General features: G+C 40.2%; 3 protein-coding genes across 3 annotated transcripts in view; 2 read left to right on the top strand and 1 right to left on the bottom strand.

The window, feature by feature from the left end:
• Positions 1-17,500, bottom strand: part of LOC138049330 (uncharacterized) — a 27,742-nt gene that overhangs the window by 48 nt on the left and 10,194 nt on the right. The window contains exons 2-4 of the mRNA XM_068895557.1: positions 3,136-3,248; positions 1,108-1,178; positions 1-966 (exon numbers count right to left, since the gene is read on the bottom strand). The exon at positions 1-966 is cut by the window's left edge and continues 48 nt beyond it. Coding sequence (XP_068751658.1) covers positions 778-966; positions 1,108-1,178; positions 3,136-3,247 — 372 coding nt within the window. The 5' untranslated portion in view covers position 3,248 and the 3' untranslated portion in view covers positions 1-777. The remainder of the gene's footprint in view (positions 967-1,107; positions 1,179-3,135; positions 3,249-17,500) is intronic.
• Positions 3,309-5,527, top strand: LOC138049329 (BTB/POZ domain-containing protein 6-like). The gene has a single exon (XM_068895556.1). It carries the CDS (start codon positions 3,432-3,434, stop codon positions 4,866-4,868), a length of 1,437 nt encoding a protein of 478 aa, XP_068751657.1. The 5' UTR covers positions 3,309-3,431; the 3' UTR covers positions 4,869-5,527.
• LOC138049326 (BTB/POZ domain-containing protein 6-like) lies at positions 10,633-12,200 on the top strand. The gene has a single exon (XM_068895554.1). The coding sequence runs from the start codon at positions 10,633-10,635 to the stop codon at positions 12,010-12,012; it is 1,380 nt and encodes a 459-aa protein (XP_068751655.1). The 3' UTR covers positions 12,013-12,200.

Here is a 17,500-nt window from a genome sequence, read left to right as displayed (position 1 = left end):
TCAAGGTGAAAACTAACGACGGCTAAAAGCTAGTGGTAAGATGCAGCTATTTTGTACTTAGTATTTCCACGGGTAAAGCTAATGACGTAACACTAGATAATTAAAATAAGCGAATCAGAAAGAATCACTTGTAATCGCTACGGAAATAGATGAGTCTCGTTCTGGGGTCCTATACATGGCTCCTCTGAAATATTTATATTTCACTAATTACTGCTTATATAACTGTAACTAAAAATGTTCGGTGTTCATGACGTCACTGTATAATCGTGAGTCAGCGCTCACAGTTTGTCCTCAGTGGTAGGCTCCTCGGCCGGGACTTTCCCGGTCTCTACTCGCATACTGATGCCAGGAGCACCAATTTCTGAACGGGTCTTTCCAGGTAGCGCATTTCACCAGTTCTCTTGCCATTAATATCCAGACAGCTGTCCGTAAGAGCCACCTGCACCTTGCGCACTTGTCCATCTCCGCTTGGGTACACGGCGACGACACGGGCGAGCTGCCACATGCTACGAGCTGTGTTGTCATCCTTCACAAGGACAATATCGTTGATAGTCGGGTTCCTGCGAGGTCGCGACCACTTCTGGCGCTCTTGCAAGCTGAGGAGGAACTCCTTCCGCCAACACTGAAGACCAGAATTCGTTGGCCAAGTGTTGTACACGTCTCCAACGCCTGCATACGTATATGTCGGCTGACTCGAAGGCTTCAGGGGTGCTAGCAGTACCTTGGACTTCATGGGAGCTAGCGTCAAATTTCCCACCCCTCGGCACCTACAGACTGTCAAATTCCCCCACCCCTGGGCACCCTCAGAACATCACATTCCTGCCCTGAAGTAACTGTTTTTTTTTTCATTAGATTCACATTCTTGGAAAACCAATGTTCTTCACTGTCGATTTCACATTCCCTTTTAACAGCTGATGGAAATTTGTCGTGTAACATGAAACCTTTCTCACGGTACTGAACAAGAACCTAACATTTAGAAAAACAACGTGAACAATATTAACCAGCTTTCGAATCAAGCAAGCACAATGATATAGTGGAAAATTCATGAATACGTTGAAATATACAAAAAGCAATCACAAAGAAAAGTGGAAAGAAACATTCTCGTACTTGTGAACACTCCAGCAAGGACTGATAGAAGTGATGGTCGTTATTTACAAAACGACAAGACCAGGGCGGGTCTAGGAAAAATAATGACCAGTTTTCAAAACAACGAAAAAGTTTCTAGGGGGGTCCGGGGATATGCTCCCCAGGGAATTTTTTAGATAGTCCCCTTTCCCATGCTTCTGACCGACTTCCGTAAAACGGTGGAAACCGGTATCGATGCGCCACTGAAGACGGGTTTGCTTACCTTTCTTTCACCCATGGTGTCCAGACAAGTCTCATGAAAACCAAGGCTGAGGATAACTCATCTCCAGGTTCTCTCGGTGTTCCAAGATGGCGGACATGTCAAATTCCCGACCATGGGGCAACGCACGTGTCAAAATCCCTACCTAGGGGAATGCTCTCTGAGTCAATTTCCCGTAGGTAGCCCCCCCCCCCCCCCACCCTGGGGCTTAACATTGATGGGTGCATAATACACACCTCAGTAAGGTAAAGGGTTAATTAATGGAAAGTGTTCTTCAATGAAGTAGCCTGGATGTAACTTATTTTAAAGTGGAAGTTATTTCTCTCCCATAAAACGAACAAGAAGAATACAAAATCATTACGAATTGATTATCGGATAGGAATGCTCCGAACAATTGCTGTCTTTCTGATCACTCTTCTTACCTGTAACTAAGGGAAGAGGTTAATATATAACTGAACACTTTGGTTTTCATAGGTTGCAGAGAGCGTTTTTTTATGTATTCCCCTCATCCTCCCCTAGGAATAGCTCTCTGACTCGTTGCGGTTTTCTTTCAGACAGCGTTTACACGAATGGGGTTTTATTTGTAACCGCATCGTTTTCGATGCGGTTACGTCTTCTGTTTACACGGCAACGATCGAGATCATTAACGAAACCGGGACGATTTGAAAACGCTGCCAAAAGTGGAGCGTTGTCAAAACGATACGGTTTCATCTGTCGTGTAAACAGCAAAACCGCATCGATTTGAATACGGTTACTATTTTGGCGGGAAAATTACATTGTTCGATTCGAAATGGTGAATTTAGTACGTAGTGCAGCGATTGCTTATACCATGACGACTTTGATTTTTGGCGAAAACGGTTTCGTGTAAACACTTCCAAACCGCATCGATTTTGACGCGGTTTCGGTGGATCATGAAACCGCGTTCGTGTAAACGCTGCCCAAGACATTTGACAGTTTGTTTACCATTTACCAAAAATCCGGAAATTTCGGTTTGACTGCAGCCCGAAATTTCCGGAAATTTTGGAAAGCACCCGGGATTTCTTGAAAGGTGGTCCAAAATTCCCAAACGGAATTTACCATTTGCATTCCCCCATGATTTTGCCTCCCTCCAAACTCTCTCGGTAAACTTGAAGGACTTGTGTAAATGGTACACGCCGATCCTGAAATTCAGGATTTGGTCGGGGCTCTAACATGGCCGCCGTTTCTTTGTTTAAGGGCTCCAACATGGCAGCCGTGACGTCATGCGAAAACCGAGAATTGGTGTGCCCGAGTAGTCTCCCTCGCAGTCCCCTCGCAGCCGTTTTTTGGATGTCACGCAACGTTCCCCCAAAAACGGCTGCGAGGGAGACTAGTGCCCGAGCTGATATATAAACAGTAGCCTTCATTTGGCGCGAAAATATGCTCGGATATTTGTCCGCGGACATTATCTGTTCTGAGAAGCGAACAGTTTTCCGAGAGCGAAGCTCGAGGAAAACTGTGAGCTTCAAGGAACAGATAATGTCCAAGGACAAATATCCGAGCATATTTTTAAAGCCAAATTGAGGCTATTGTGTTTATTATCCTTCAAATATTTTTCGCAACTCAGAGCGGGATCTGCCAGTCCGTCACATGTCAACACGTCAAAGTTTGTCAACTGGCTTCCAAAACCGCGTTATTCAATATTCATTTCCAGACTTCGCTTCAGTTAAAAGAATATGCTTGGGGAAAAAGTACAACATTTCAGTGGAAGGAAAACATTCTTTTTTAATTGTGTGGATACAAGTGGCGGATACGATTTACAAACAGCTTACCGTCAAAAACGTTAACAGCGTATGAAGTGGATTCTTTGGTGTTTTCTGGTACCGCTCTATCGACCAGCAGGTTTATCTCTTCTTCTGTTACGAAAGCAAACCGTTCTGCCATCCTAACATTAATTTTAATGTGAGACTTGAATCCTTAAAGTCGGTTTTAAAAATTGGGGAATATCATTGGGGAATATCCTCGGATATTCCCCAGTTTTAGCTGGGGAATATTCGCCCACGTGACGCGTTTAGACCAATCGCGCGCGAGCGAAAATATTTGATGGATTATAAAAGAGGATACCTAAATGAATTACCTAAGGATATTCATTCCCATCCTCCTTCCGGCTGCGGGCTCAAACTATTCCTGGCGACAGTGCGACATGTCTTCCTTCACAGACATCACACAGGAGAACTGGCAAGAAATCCGTCCGACTATCAGAGAGAGAAGTTCGTATCTCTTTAACAACGAGCTTTTGAGCGATGTGCACTTTGTGGCTGAATTGTCTTTGAACGAAACTGATGATTTCCTTGAAGCGGACCCAAAGAAATGCAAGATTGCTATTCCCGCTCACAAGCTCGTGCTGGCGATTGGCAGTTCAGTGTTTTATGCGATGTTTTACGGCGAAATGGCAGGAGAAAGTGATACTATCGTTGTATCTGACTGCGAGTACGAGAGTCTCTTGGAATTGTTCCGTTTTCTGTACAGTGATGAGGTCCATTTTACCCCGGATAATGTTATGCAAGTGCTGTACTTGGCCAAGAAATATATTGTGCCTGCTCTAGTTGACAAATGCATTGAATATCTGGGGGACAGTTTGGATGGGTCAAATGTTTTTAGTGTGATGGAGTGCGCTCGACATTATGATGAGAAAAGACTGTTGGAACGATGCTGGCGTGCTGTGGATAAGCATGCTGAAGATGCAGTGAAATCGACTAGTTTCACAACCATTGGGAAATCTGTGTTGGAAGAATTAGTTGAGAGAGATACATTAAAGATCGAGGAGGTGGAGTTATTTAAAGCAGTTGACCAGTGGGCAAGCAAGGAATGCGAGAAACAAGGATTGAAAACAGATGGAGCTGTAAAAAGAGGAATTCTTGGCGAAGGCATTGTGAAGGCAATACGCTTCCCAGTGATGAAACAGAAACAATTTGCAGCAGCTGTGTTGGACAGTAATTTGTTAATGCCAAATGAGATTTATGATTTAATGAAATATTTCAACTCAGTGGAGTTAACATCTCCGCTAGCATTTCCAGTTGTTGAAAGATTCGGCAATGTTTGTCATTGCTTCAGGTTTGACTCTGCTGTCGTGAGGGGATTTGCTCACGAGTATGCTGCTCTCGTTTTCTCAGTTTCTAAATCCATAAAATTATTTGGGATTTCTTTGTTTGGGAGTGAAAATAATCAATACACTGTTGAGCTGAAGATTCGAGAAACCGCAAATCCTATTAATGAGCTTGTATGCAAAACAGGAACATTTTCATGTGTTAAAATGAAAAGTAAGTCTGTGCATTATAGTGGATTTAATGTTTTCTTTGATAAGCCTGTAGTAATCCAACGAGGTACCTCTCATTTTGTTATGGCCGAAATATCTGGTCCACCATCTTGGTGTGGAGGAAGTGGAAATCATTCTGTCACATGTTCCGATGTGACATTTACTTTTAAGAATGCCGGCGAGGCTAGAAATTGCACCACCATAAAAGTTGGTCAGTTTCCTCAATTTTTGTTTATTCCTGGTAAGTAAGTACCTTTTGCTTGTGGGAGTCTCACACCATGGTATGCAATTAACTTGACTTGTTTTTATTTGACTTTTCAAGGAATCCTTTGTATATTAAAAAAAAAAAAAAACACTTAAAACATTTTAATTCTTTATGCTATTTTTACTATAGGTGTAGTTCAGCCCTGAAATGAAAATAAATAAACAAAATTTAACTTTTGTAAACTTTGCTGTATTAAGGGATTTGTCAAGAGCTACAGGGTGTACCTGGCTTGCTAGTTATAATATTAAGTTTTTGAAAAAAATACATTGTAGTTTTGTCTGCCTGTTGAGAGGCGAAGATGTTATCAATCATTTATTGCATTTATCGGTTCTCATTGGCTATTATAAGGTTGTGAACAGCTGACATACACTTTGCCATAGGCCACTTTACTCAAGAACTGAATAATAATATTACAAACCATTTTGAGGTATATAGTTTTCATTCATTTGTTACTGGAAGCTCCAAAGTAGAATGTTGACACTTCCAAATTGCATTTTTTGCACATGATTACAGTTAACTCTTTGTGGGGTCAAATTTAGTTTAAATTTTAGTTAAAATTATGAAAAGCAATTTTCTCCTCTTCTGTATTATCTTTTGTTAGTTGTTAGCAGTATCATGATTAAAATAGTGTTTTTTTCTTTAATCATTGTCCTGCCCATAATTTTGGTTGTACAGTTGGTATATACTGTAGTAAAAACCTGTGTATGCAGTAAGAACCTTGATTCTAACCTTGGACTTACAGGAGTGATCAGCATGTAAGTTCTCCTTACAATTTCAATGGAAGTCAGTGAGACAGATATTGAGAATGAAGGTAATTATCCACTTGAGAGGTGTGAACCTTGACATGACACCAAATTCTCATGACTACTGAACAAAGAAATCTGTGGTGCTAGTGAGAAGAATAAACATTTCGATCTTGGAAATGAAAGGGTTAGGAACTTTAGACCCTCTTCACGTAAGAACCTAATTTAGCCTAGAATTTGAAACAGTTCTTATTTTGAGAAACACAGGCATGTTTTTGATGTTATGTTGTTTTTGTTCAGTACGTCTTTCATATCTTGATACATGAGTTCATAGAGGGTGTGAATATGTCTTTCTTTTCTTTGCAAAATAAGAACCAGTTTGAGAACCAAAATCGCTTAACCTCCCAGTCAAATATCATTTCAATACTGAGAAACTGTTTAGGCTAACTTGGAAAAATTTTTGCAGGTTTTTACTGCATGCTCCTCTGGTACATGGATTATATGCCAAACATTATGCACAGGCCAGCCGAGTCACAGCTGGAGGGTCTATAAAATTATTTCTAAAAGAATTTTTTCTGCTGAGAATGTTACCCATTGTAATAATATACATAAAAAAAGTACTTGATTCTTATTCGCTAAGAGCAGTGCAGTTCAAGTGTAACACCAGTGCAAATTACTCATCGAAATTCTGGATTATGATTGGCTAATGTAGAATAGGGTTTGGTAAGAACCAATAAACTCTTTTGTTTTGAAATCCAACTCGAGCCCTGGACAGCGCCCTGGATGGTGCCAATTATGGTGCAATTTTTCCCTGATTGCGTGATAGACATGCGTTTATTCTGCTTAACTATCTCGAATTTTTTCCTGTACATTATTAATAAGTAATCACATGGTTTTCTCTTGCAATTTGGAATAAATAAGCACTTGTAAATTTTTCAAAAACTACAATTGGCACTCACTCTTTTTTGCTCGTCTTTCAAAAAAATTAACTCATTCTTATTTATTCCAATTGCCCTTGAAATCATGTGATTATCTTTACAAATTGTCTGTTTAATGTTCTTCTTTAAAAACTAACAATCATCATAGAAAATAATTTCCCACTCTTAGTGCACTTTATTCCAAAGTAAATTTTGTGTTCTCCAAATTTGAGGCAATTTTTAACTCGTTGTCGTACTGCAGCAAAATTAGAGTTTGCACAGTGTCATCTGCCCCCTCTACTCTTCCACCTTCCTACCCTAATGAAAGCCTGAAACTGGGAGTGTGTTTGAATTGTCTCCGTGATAATGAAAGTTTGGGACCTTTTCACAGCAGTTGCCCGAGCCACCGGTTACTTTGGGTAGGTAGGTAGGTGGGTGGGTGGGTGGATAGATAGGTAGGTAGGTAGGTAAGTAGGAGGTAGGTGAGTAGACAGGTGCATGGGAGAAAGGTTGGCAAGTAACTTAATTTTAGGTAATTTTGTTTAATTTTGTTAATTATGAGCTCTAAACGTCAAATTGGCAGAGCAAGAGTCTTTCATTTGCAAAATCACGGCCACATAACAACAGAGAATGATTTTCCAGCTTTGTAAATGACATTTTGATATAGACTGATATAAACTTGAAAAAAGGTGGGCCGATGTTTTTCAAATTTACCCAAATTCAATCCATTTCAATCCTCTCCAGTTTTGTCCATCCATGTCCCTTCTTGGCTTCCCTGTGTTTTGTTAGAGTTTTTCTATAGTTTTGAACAGTTATTTTGATATTTTAGTTAATTCTATGACCATTCGATCAGTGCTGAAATTGCCTAAAACTGCGTGACCTAACCCCTTTAACGGTCCGTTGGATGAAGTCATATGATCCTGTTTGTTTTTTTCGACCTTGCTCAACAACAACTTCTTCAGGTATTTCAATTTTTATACATGGCATATCTATCAAATTATGCAATGCAAATCTATTTAATGGTGAATGAAAGCATGAAAATCTTATATGTAAACTGAAGATTAAAAAGAATGAAACCGTAAGTTATTATCGCTGTTATTGCTATTTATGAACACTATTTTGAGCAGCTGTGAAAATAAAAAGGGATCCCAGAGATTTGTTCCGGTAGGAAATCTGTTTGGAAGACCATACACGCCTACGAAAGTCGGTTCTTTAAATTGTGAAGAATGACTTGAGTTTTCCTTGGCAAATTTAAGGGCGAAATCTCGAAGTTAAGTTATCATTTTCCGAAAGCCAACCCCCGTTGGCAAATTCGGGGAATAAGATTCTGTGCCCTACAACTCTCTGCAAGTGAAATTTTCAGCTAAAGAATCCGAACAGATCAGTTTGTTTGGATTAAACACATTTGTTTTTTAAAACTGTTAAAGACATAAAATCATCTGGGAACACAGGGATCAGCAATTTAAACCCTTTTCTTAAGTGTTCTCATTGGATGCTCCTGAAGAAAGCTCGAAAACAAGGCACGCCAAGACATTTGTTTAGTCACGGCCGGAGTTTCTTTAGGTACAAAGAATTAGCTGCCGAGAAAGCCGTGTGTATGTACTTGAAGTGTGTCTTACATTAAACAGAAGATAGTGAGAAATCTGGCGACCGAGCACATCTTATGATCTTCTGAACGATTCTAAGGCCTGCACCACCTTTACTTTACGAGAAAGACAGTTCTAAAATTGGTACAACGATATAAGAAGCTCTTTTTCAGAAACTCCGTACTGCTAAGGGTTTCTGAAGAACCAAATTTTTAGCACGGATTCGTAAGGCTGAAGGCAGTGCCTTCACGGACGGATCTGGGTAAATACGACTTCAATGAGTTACACACGAACTTCCTTCTTAAAGAGTTTCAACAAAACGTTAAGCTCAGTATGATGCTGACGTCGCAGCCCAAGATTACCCCACTTGAGCATGATTGGTCATGGTTTTGTTTTCCAGCCATTCTGAGTAATTATCCGCGCCGCTCGATTTTGAAGTTTTTCTAGTCTATCAGAGGGGCTAATAGCTCCACTGGACCAACTGTGACTAACTGCTGAATTTGCCAATTTATCAAAAATCGTTTTACATGGATATACCCTCACTATCAGCACCTTAAAGCCTGGTTTTCACTAATGACGCAAGCACAAACACGAACATAAAGAGCGCCTATTTCACCGCGAAAACGAGGTTGACGCAAGCATAAGCACAAGCACGAGGATCAAACATTTTTCTTTTCCTTGCGCATGCGCTTATGCTTGCATCATGTGAAAAAGAAACGCAGCATAAGCACAAGGAAATTTGCAACTGGCTGGCCGTGTCTGTTAAAGTACTCATTCCAGATTCCCCGCGTCTGAGCATTTGAACAAAATGACCGAGGCCGTGGTTGATTTTGATGCTTGTGTCGACCTTCGTTTTCAATTAGCAAAGGCTAAATATGCTTTAGCATAAGCTACTTATGCTTGAGTTTGTGCTTGCGTCACTGGTGAAAATCAGGCTAAAACGGTTAAGTGTCATGAGAGGCTGCTCTTGGTGTGAGATTAATATTAACCATGCATAACGCTTCCCATATCTTCCTTTAAGCCGAAGCCATTCCTGAGACCATCGCTGATCAAAAATAATCGGCGGGTTTACATTTCTAAAACATAACCTGATTTAAATTCCCTTTAGAAACCGCACACATCAATGAATTATTTCATATCAGGTACGGGATAGCCTCCGACGCAAACACTAAGGGCTTCGTCACGCGTTCCTTCCCCACGAGCTCGTGGTGGAGGAACGCGTGACGAAGCCCTAAGAGTGTTTGCGTGGGAAGCTAGGTACGGAAATTTGCAACAGGAGTGTAAATGTTACTGTGCTCGAAAAATTTGATTTGCTTTTCTGTGATGGTTTTCAATAATTAGAGCGGTTTTCAATTAAGTGTCGAAAGTAATTAGCCAATTGCTTTGGTTTATGATTACTTCACTCAGTGATTGGATCAAAGTAAGTTCTCGCGCCACTTTTTCAACCAATCACAAGTGAAACGAAAATCAATCGTGGCTCGCGCGTGCACATTTTCCCGCGCTTTGTGTCGGCCACGTGTAATTACTTCGAGTTTTGATTGGTTTACTGGATTGTCTTCGTCCATTTTGATTGGCAAAAGTAATTACTTTGGTTTTGGTTTTCCGACACTCAATTGAAACTCGCTCTATTAGAGCAGGTACAGTATAATATCTGCATTTTGGCCCAACAAGATCACCTAATAACTGTACAGCACAAGATTCCGATGGCAAGAATGGCCAACTGTAAAAGGAAAAATTATCTCCGTACTGTCTTGACTGTCTTGAGTGAGGCTCCAGCACTTGGCTAAGTAGCCTGACTTCTGGCTGTTATACACAATTGTGGTCTCATTCACACAGAAGCCCTTCAGCATTCACACAGAAGCCCGGGAACACTGTCCCCTACTCTTTTCGAATAGTGTGTGGGATCTTTAACGTCCCACAGAGTCAACGAACAAGGGTTGCGAGACGGGACCTCCGGCTTATAGTCCTTATCCGAGAAGACTAGAGAGTCTAACTATTTGCAGATGAAATTACAAAGGCAACACTTTCTCCTCAGTTATTTAAAGACCCTGAGTATTGGTCCGGCCGGAGTTGAACTCACGACCTCCCCGGTGACAGCCCGGTGCTCAACCAACTGAGCCACCGGTGCGCGGTTACTACAAAAGACTACCAGCAGATAAACAAAATAGGAGGGACTTGCTTAACATAATTTGATTTTTTCTTGTTTTGGGAAAAAAAACATGTCCATTATAAAGACTATCGATCGTATGAACTCGTGTGGTGTTTTAGTCACGATCTTATAAAGACCATCGTCAGACAGTTATCTCAGGGTAGTTTTATGCCAGATGGTATCAAATTTCTCTCCAGAATATTTCGGAGTGAAAGCAAAACTGTACTCTTATATTGGTATGCCTGTTCTACAATAGTTTGGTATAACTGTGCTGATATTCATTCCTAGGTACTTCATGTATCCCTATTCATTCCCATCCTCCTGCGGGCAACTGCGCCTGGCGAACAAGAATCATGTCTTTCCTCACAGACACAGACATCACAAATGAGAACTGGCAAGAAATCCGTCCGACTATCAGAGAGAGAAGCTTGTATCTCTTTAACAACGAACTTTTGAGCGATGTGCACTTTGTGGCTGAATTGTCTTTGAACGAAACTGATGATTCCCTTGAACCGGATCCAAAGAAATGCAAGATGGCTATTCCCGCTCACAAGCTCGTGCTGGCGATTGGCAGTTCAGTGTTTTATGCGATGTTTTACGGTGAAATGGCAGGAAAAAATGATACTATCATTGTATCTGACTGCGAGTACGAGAGTCTCTTGGAATTGTTCCGTTTTCTATACAGCGATGAGGTCCATTTGACCCCGGATAATGTTATGCAAGTGCTGTACTTGGCCAAGAAATACATTGTGCCCGCGTTAGCGCACAAGTGCATTGAATATCTGGGAGACAATTTGGATGGGTCAAATGTTTTTAGTGTGATGGAGTGCGCTCGACTTCATGATGAGAAAAGCCTGTTGGAACGATGCTGGCGTGTTGTGGATAAGCATGCTGAAGATGCAGTGAAATCGACTAGTTTCACAACCATTGGGAAATCTGTGTTGGAAGAATTAGTTGAGAGAGATACATTAAAGATCGAGGAGGTGGAGTTATTTAAAGCAGTTGACCAGTGGGCAAGCAAGGAATGCGAGAAACAAGGATTGAAAACAGATGGAGCTGTAAAAAGAGGAATTCTTGGCGAAGGCATTGTGAAGGCAATACGCTTCCCAGTGATGAAGCAGAAAGAATTTGTAGCAACTGTATTGGACAGTAATTTATTAACGCAAAATGAGGTTTATGATGTAATGAAGCATTACAACTCAGTTCAGTTAACATCCCCGCTAGGATTTCCGGTTTTTGAAAGATTCGGTAAATTTTATCAGTGTTTCAGGTTTGACTCTGCTATGATTAGTGGATGTGTTTGGGAGTGGGATGTTCTCATTTTCTCAGTTTCTAAATCCATCAAATTATTTGGGATTTCTTTGTTTGGAAGTGAAAATAATCAATACACTGTTAAAATTAGGATTAAGAGGAGACTTCGAGAAAATCCAAAATCTACTCATCAGCTAGTGTGCAAAAAAGGAACATTTTCATCTGTTAAAATGGAAAGTGAGTCTGTCCAGTATAGTGGATTTAATGTTCTCTTTGATAAGCCTGTAATAATCCAACAAGGTACCTCGCATGTGGTCGTGGCAGAAATATCTGGTCCACCATCTTGGTGTGGAGGAAGTGGAAGTCATTCTGTCATATGTTCAGATGTGACATTTACTTTTAAGAATGCTGTAGCGCCAGGAAGTGGCACCACCATAAAAGTTGGTCAGTTTCCTAGATTTTTGTTTACTCCTGATCAGTAAGTGCCTTTTACTTGTTGGACTCTCACAACATGGCATGCAATTAGCTGGATTACTCTTTTTCTGACTTTTCAAGGAATCCTTTGTAGATCTTTGGAAAAACATTTAGAACATTTTAATTCTTTATGCTATTTTTTTTATTATAGGTGTAGTTCGGCCCTGAATTAAAAATAAATTAAAACAAAATTTAACTTTTGTAAACTTTTATGTTGTCAAGAGCTACAGGGTTTACCTTGCTGTTGTAGTTATATGAAATCTTTCAAAAAAATACACTGTACCTTTGTCTGCCTGTTGACAGGCAAAGATGTTATCAATCAGTTATTGCATTTATCGGTTCTCAGTATTTATTTCTATAAATAGCTGAAAAACATGCTTGCCATGGGTCACTTTGCTCAAGAACAGATTAATAATATTACAAACCATTTTGATTATGTTCAGGAAAATAGTTTTCATTCATCGTTATTGGAAGCTCCAAAAGAGAAGCTTGACACTTGCAAATAATTTGCATTTTATGCTCATGATTATGGTTAAGTCTTTGTTGGGTCAAGTTTAAGTATAACAGGCCTCTTCAAAACAAATACCTGTTCCGTATATTCTAGTTCACATTATGAAAAGCAGTTTCCTCCTCTTCTGTGTTATCTTTTGTTAGTTCTTTGCAGTATCATGATTAAAAGTGTTTTTTTTTTCCCTTTAACCATTTTCCTGGCAATAATTTTGGTTGTACAGTTGGAACACAGTAAGAAACCTACCTATAAGAACCTACAATATTGGAAAAAGTTAGTTGGAACACTTAGGGAATGGTCTAGAATCATCCTGCTACAGGATCACATGTTATGCTACATCCCCCTCCCCAATTCAATGCTCAGTGAGAATTAAGACTGCTTGTAGTTGTGAAAATCAACATTAAAGGAGGGGGAAAAAGGGGATGGGTGTTCCAACAAATCCAACAAGTATTGTAGTTTAATAATAATAATAATAATAATAATAAACTTGTATAGCGCCGATATCAATATAGCTATTTTCATCAGCGCTTAAAACATAAAACTGCATAAAACCTACTAAAACATATTAATAAAATTATGAAAAAGCTTTCTGAAATAAAAATGTCTTGAGTGTCTTTTTAAAAGATGCTATTGAGGGGCTACTCCTGATCGCATAGGGCAGTAAATTCCATAGTTGAGGAGCAGCAACAGCAAAAGATCGATCTCCTAAAGTTGTTAAGGTCTTAAATTTCACACGGTTTAGTAGCAGTCCATCACAATCGGAGCGTAACTTGTATTTACATGCTTCTTTAAGATTAATAAGTTCTTGGAGATAAAAAGGCGCTAAGCCATTGATAGCCTTATACGTCAACAGTAATATCTTCAAGTCAATTCGAAATTTAACGGGCAGCCAGTGCAGATTATACAGCAGCGGTCTTACATGGCAGTACTTGGATTCCTGAAAAATTAACCTAGCTGCAGCATTTTGGACCCTCTGCAGTTTATTAAGCTGATAGGTTGGCAGGCCATAGAGCAGGCTGTTGCAATAATCGACGCGGCTTGAGACAAATGCGTGAATAAGCGTCTCAGTGCACCGCCTAGAAAGATATTTTCTAATTCTTCTTATATTATACAAGTAATAAAAAGCATTTGAGCAAGTATTATTTACATGAGAATTCATTGAAAGAGTCGAGTCTAACCATGCCCCCAGATTCTTAACTACTTCCTTTGGTCTAATTACGCTGCCTCCAATTATAAGCTGATCAATGTTAACCTTGGCTAGTTGTTGCTTGGTACCTATCATTAGAAATTCTGTTTTATCTTCATTGAGAAGTAGTTTGTCATTGGTCATCCAATTGCGTATATCATCCACACAATGCTGAATAGCAGTGACAGCCTCAAATTGCCCAATGCTCTTATTTGGACTAAAGGACACATACAGCTGCGTGTCGTCAGCGTAGCAGTGAACCGTAGGGAGGTGCGCCTTGATAACGTCAAACAATTTGCTTGCATAAATCGTAAAAAGCAATGGTCCGAGGCAAGAGCCCTGCGGTACACCAAAGTCCAAATTCAAATTCTGAGATAAATTGCCTTGGACCATAACACGCTGTGATCTTCCCCTAAGGTAGGAGCTAAACCATTCAAGTGCCATCCCAGATATACCAAATTTTGAGTGAAGGCGACTAAGTAAAACATTGTGATCCACAGTGTCAAATGCCGCACTAAGATCTAATAAGACCAATAGTGTAACATGCTGTTTGTTCATATTTAACAAGATATCATTTTTCACTCTCAGCAACGCTGTTTCTGTGCTATAATTCTTCCTATAAGATGACTGATTGGAAGGATAAAGATTGTTCCTGCAAATGTGGCTATGAATTTGGTTATAGACGGCGGACTCTGTCAGCTTCGAAACAAATGGTAAGTTACTAACGGGACGAAAATTCTTGAAGAGGATGTCGAGGGCAGGTTTTTTAAGTAACAGTAAGACTAGAGCCTCCTTCCAGGCGACAGGAAAGTGACCAGACTTTAAGGACGTATTTATCAATCTTGTAAGTACAGGCAATAGAACATCACATCGGCTGACCAACGTTGAAGGCATAGGGTCAAGAACACAAGATTTTAAAGACGAATACTGCATAAGAGACTTCACCTCTTGTTCCGTTAACATCTCAAATTCAGTGAGGTGGACGAAAGACGACTCAATGTCCTCGTTGTCGTGTTTATGGCAGTCAGCAGCACCATGACTATCGAGACGACTCCTAATATTCACTATTTTCTGTACAAAAAACTTCCCGATGTCCTCGGCGAATTGGGCCTTATCAATAGTGGGGGGTAGGCAGTCGGCAGATCCTCTATTTAGCAAGCGATTACTACCGGCAAACAGCTTCTTTTGATCCTTGCTGTTCTCCTCAATGAAATTAGTGTAAAATTCCCTGCGAGCCTTGTTCATAAGAGCGGTTGTTGCATTCCTCTTAACCTTGAAGGCAGCCAGGTCAGTATATAACTTAGTTCTTCTCCATCTTTTCTCAGCCTTTCTTCTTTCACGTTTAGCCATCTTGATCTCCTCATTGAACCAAGGAACACGAGGTCTCTCTTTGATAGACCTGGTAATTAAAGGAGCATGTTTATCCAAGACAACTTTCAGTGTGCTGTTATAACATTTAGCCAAATCTTCCAGGGCTTCAGGAGGATTTCTGCACAAATCAGTGGAAGCCAGATCGGACTGGAAGGAATTCAAGTCAATAGATTTAAACTTTCTGTAGGAGATAGTCTTCTCTAATAACGATGGTTTTGTTGACTTGAGACTGAACAAAACCGTACCAACGGTCTACACGTGGTGAGTCTTCAATGATATTGTCAGACCGCCGAGAAATTACAAGATCTAAAGTATGACCTTGGACGTGAGTATCTTGTTCAACATGTTGTTGAAGACCGACTGATTCAAAGAAATCAGAGAGTTTATTGGCATCACTGTCTCCAGCGACGTCAATATGGATGTTGAAGTCACCTAGGATTAGTAACTCTTCTTTGGACAACAGAATTGTCTCGACATAATCTGCAAATTCGGCAAAAAATGTACTCGTGGTAACTCTGTGCTCATCTGAGTACGGCAAGCGGTAGATCACAATGATACGGAGATTGTGAGATGTGGATTGCACAGTCCATTCACAAAACTCAAATGAGGTTTTCTCACCGGCGTCGATCTTTTTAACAGTAAGCGAATTCCGGTAAACCAAAGCAGTACCACCTCCCCTACGGCCAATTCGGGTGTGATCAGCTAACACATAACCGACAGGGCATGATTCATTTCTAATTGCATCATCACTTGGGCATAACCATGTCTCTGTTATAGCAAATAAATCTACTTTGGTCTCGCAGACATAATCAACAAAATCTGCAGTCTTGTTTCTAAGCGACCGTATATTCAACAAGCACATACTTAAGGAGTTGCATGAAGATAACACTGATTTGTTTCTGTGAATATTGTTACTTCGCAAGGTCGATGCGATGCGAGGTGTTGAGTTGGTCACTGGTCCAGGGTTCAGCTTAAACACCAAATCGCCTATTAGTGGCAGGTGAAAAACAGCCATTGAATTGGAATAATAGCTGCAGGGACATTTATGGCGCCTGAACTTGACCTTGGTTGATGAAAGAAGTGCGAATCTTGTTTTTACATGTCCACAGGGAAAAAAAGTGAGAGAGTGAGAGAAAGCCTTAATTCCAGCGTCCAAATTCCACAGGCACAATGGTTCATTAGATTCAACTCTATAGCTATTGTTATAAACACAATAAAGAGAATCCAAGAACTCCAATAGAACAGAAACTCTAACCAAAAAACTCCCATTTCTTCTGCCGAGGATTATGTTACCAGACGAATAATACGCTCCCAGGTTGCACCATGAAGTTAGATGACATCTGGTTAAGCTGATGTTGTTCAATGGACGTTCCGATAAGGGTAAAACCCAGAGAAATACAAGCTCAACAAAAACGTGGCCAACCCTCATTTCTAACCCTTTGACTCGCAGGAGTGATCAGCATGTAAATTCTCCTCACGATTTCAATGGCAGTCAGTCAGACAGGTATTGAGCGTGAAGATAATTATCAGTGTTAGAGGTGTGATCTTGATACGACACCAAATTCTCATAACTAATCAAAAAAGAAATCTATGGTACTAGTTACGAGAATAAATGTTTCCATCTTGGGAATGATAGGGTGAAGAACCTTAGCCCCCCTTCACATAAGAACCTAGTTTAGCCTAGAATTTGAAACAGTTCTCATTTTGAGAAACACAGACATGTTTTTGATGTTATGTTGTTTCTGTTGTAGTTAGTCTGTCATATCTTGATGCACAAGTGCATAAAGGGTGTGCAAAATAAGAACCAGTTTGAGAACCAAAAATACTACCGAAATAGTTAGACTGTTCTTTCGGAGAAGAACGTAACACTTTCCGTTACCGACAAATGTCTTTGAATTATGCGCACGTGATCAACAAATGACACCATATAGATAAGCGCACGTGATCACATTCCTAAGCGCCTGAAGCCTGTGTGAAAAAATGGCGCGCTATTCCTTGAATAGCAAGGGAAGATCTTTTATTCAGGGAAAAAGTATAGGAGAGAAAGCCTCCGAGCTAAAATAATCGATGACATTGACACTTCCTTGAAGCTGACTACCTCACTGTCTCTTTGGTCGTTATAATTTCACACCTATTTCCTTCGGGAAAAGAAATATAAAAAACTTTCAGTTGCAACATGTTTCGATTTTCGAAAGATCAAAGCGATGAAGCGAGGTGAGCAAAGGAATGTTATGACGTATGTATCCCTTTTTATGAAGCAGCGTAAAGCCGTGTGACCCAAAACATTCCTGTTTGTCGCCAACGGCAACTGTCACGGCAGTCTCTCAAAAAGCAGTCTACCAGTTTCGGTAGTAACTTAACTTCCTAGTCAAGAAGCTGTTTAGGCAAACTTGGAAAAATTTAGATTCTTATTAATTAAATTAATATGCAG

Source organism: Montipora capricornis, chromosome 5, assembly GCF_036669925.1.
Source record: "Montipora capricornis isolate CH-2021 chromosome 5, ASM3666992v2, whole genome shotgun sequence".
Taxonomy (NCBI): Eukaryota; Metazoa; Cnidaria; class Anthozoa; order Scleractinia; family Acroporidae; genus Montipora; species Montipora capricornis.
This window is presented reverse-complemented; position numbering and strand designations above follow the sequence as displayed.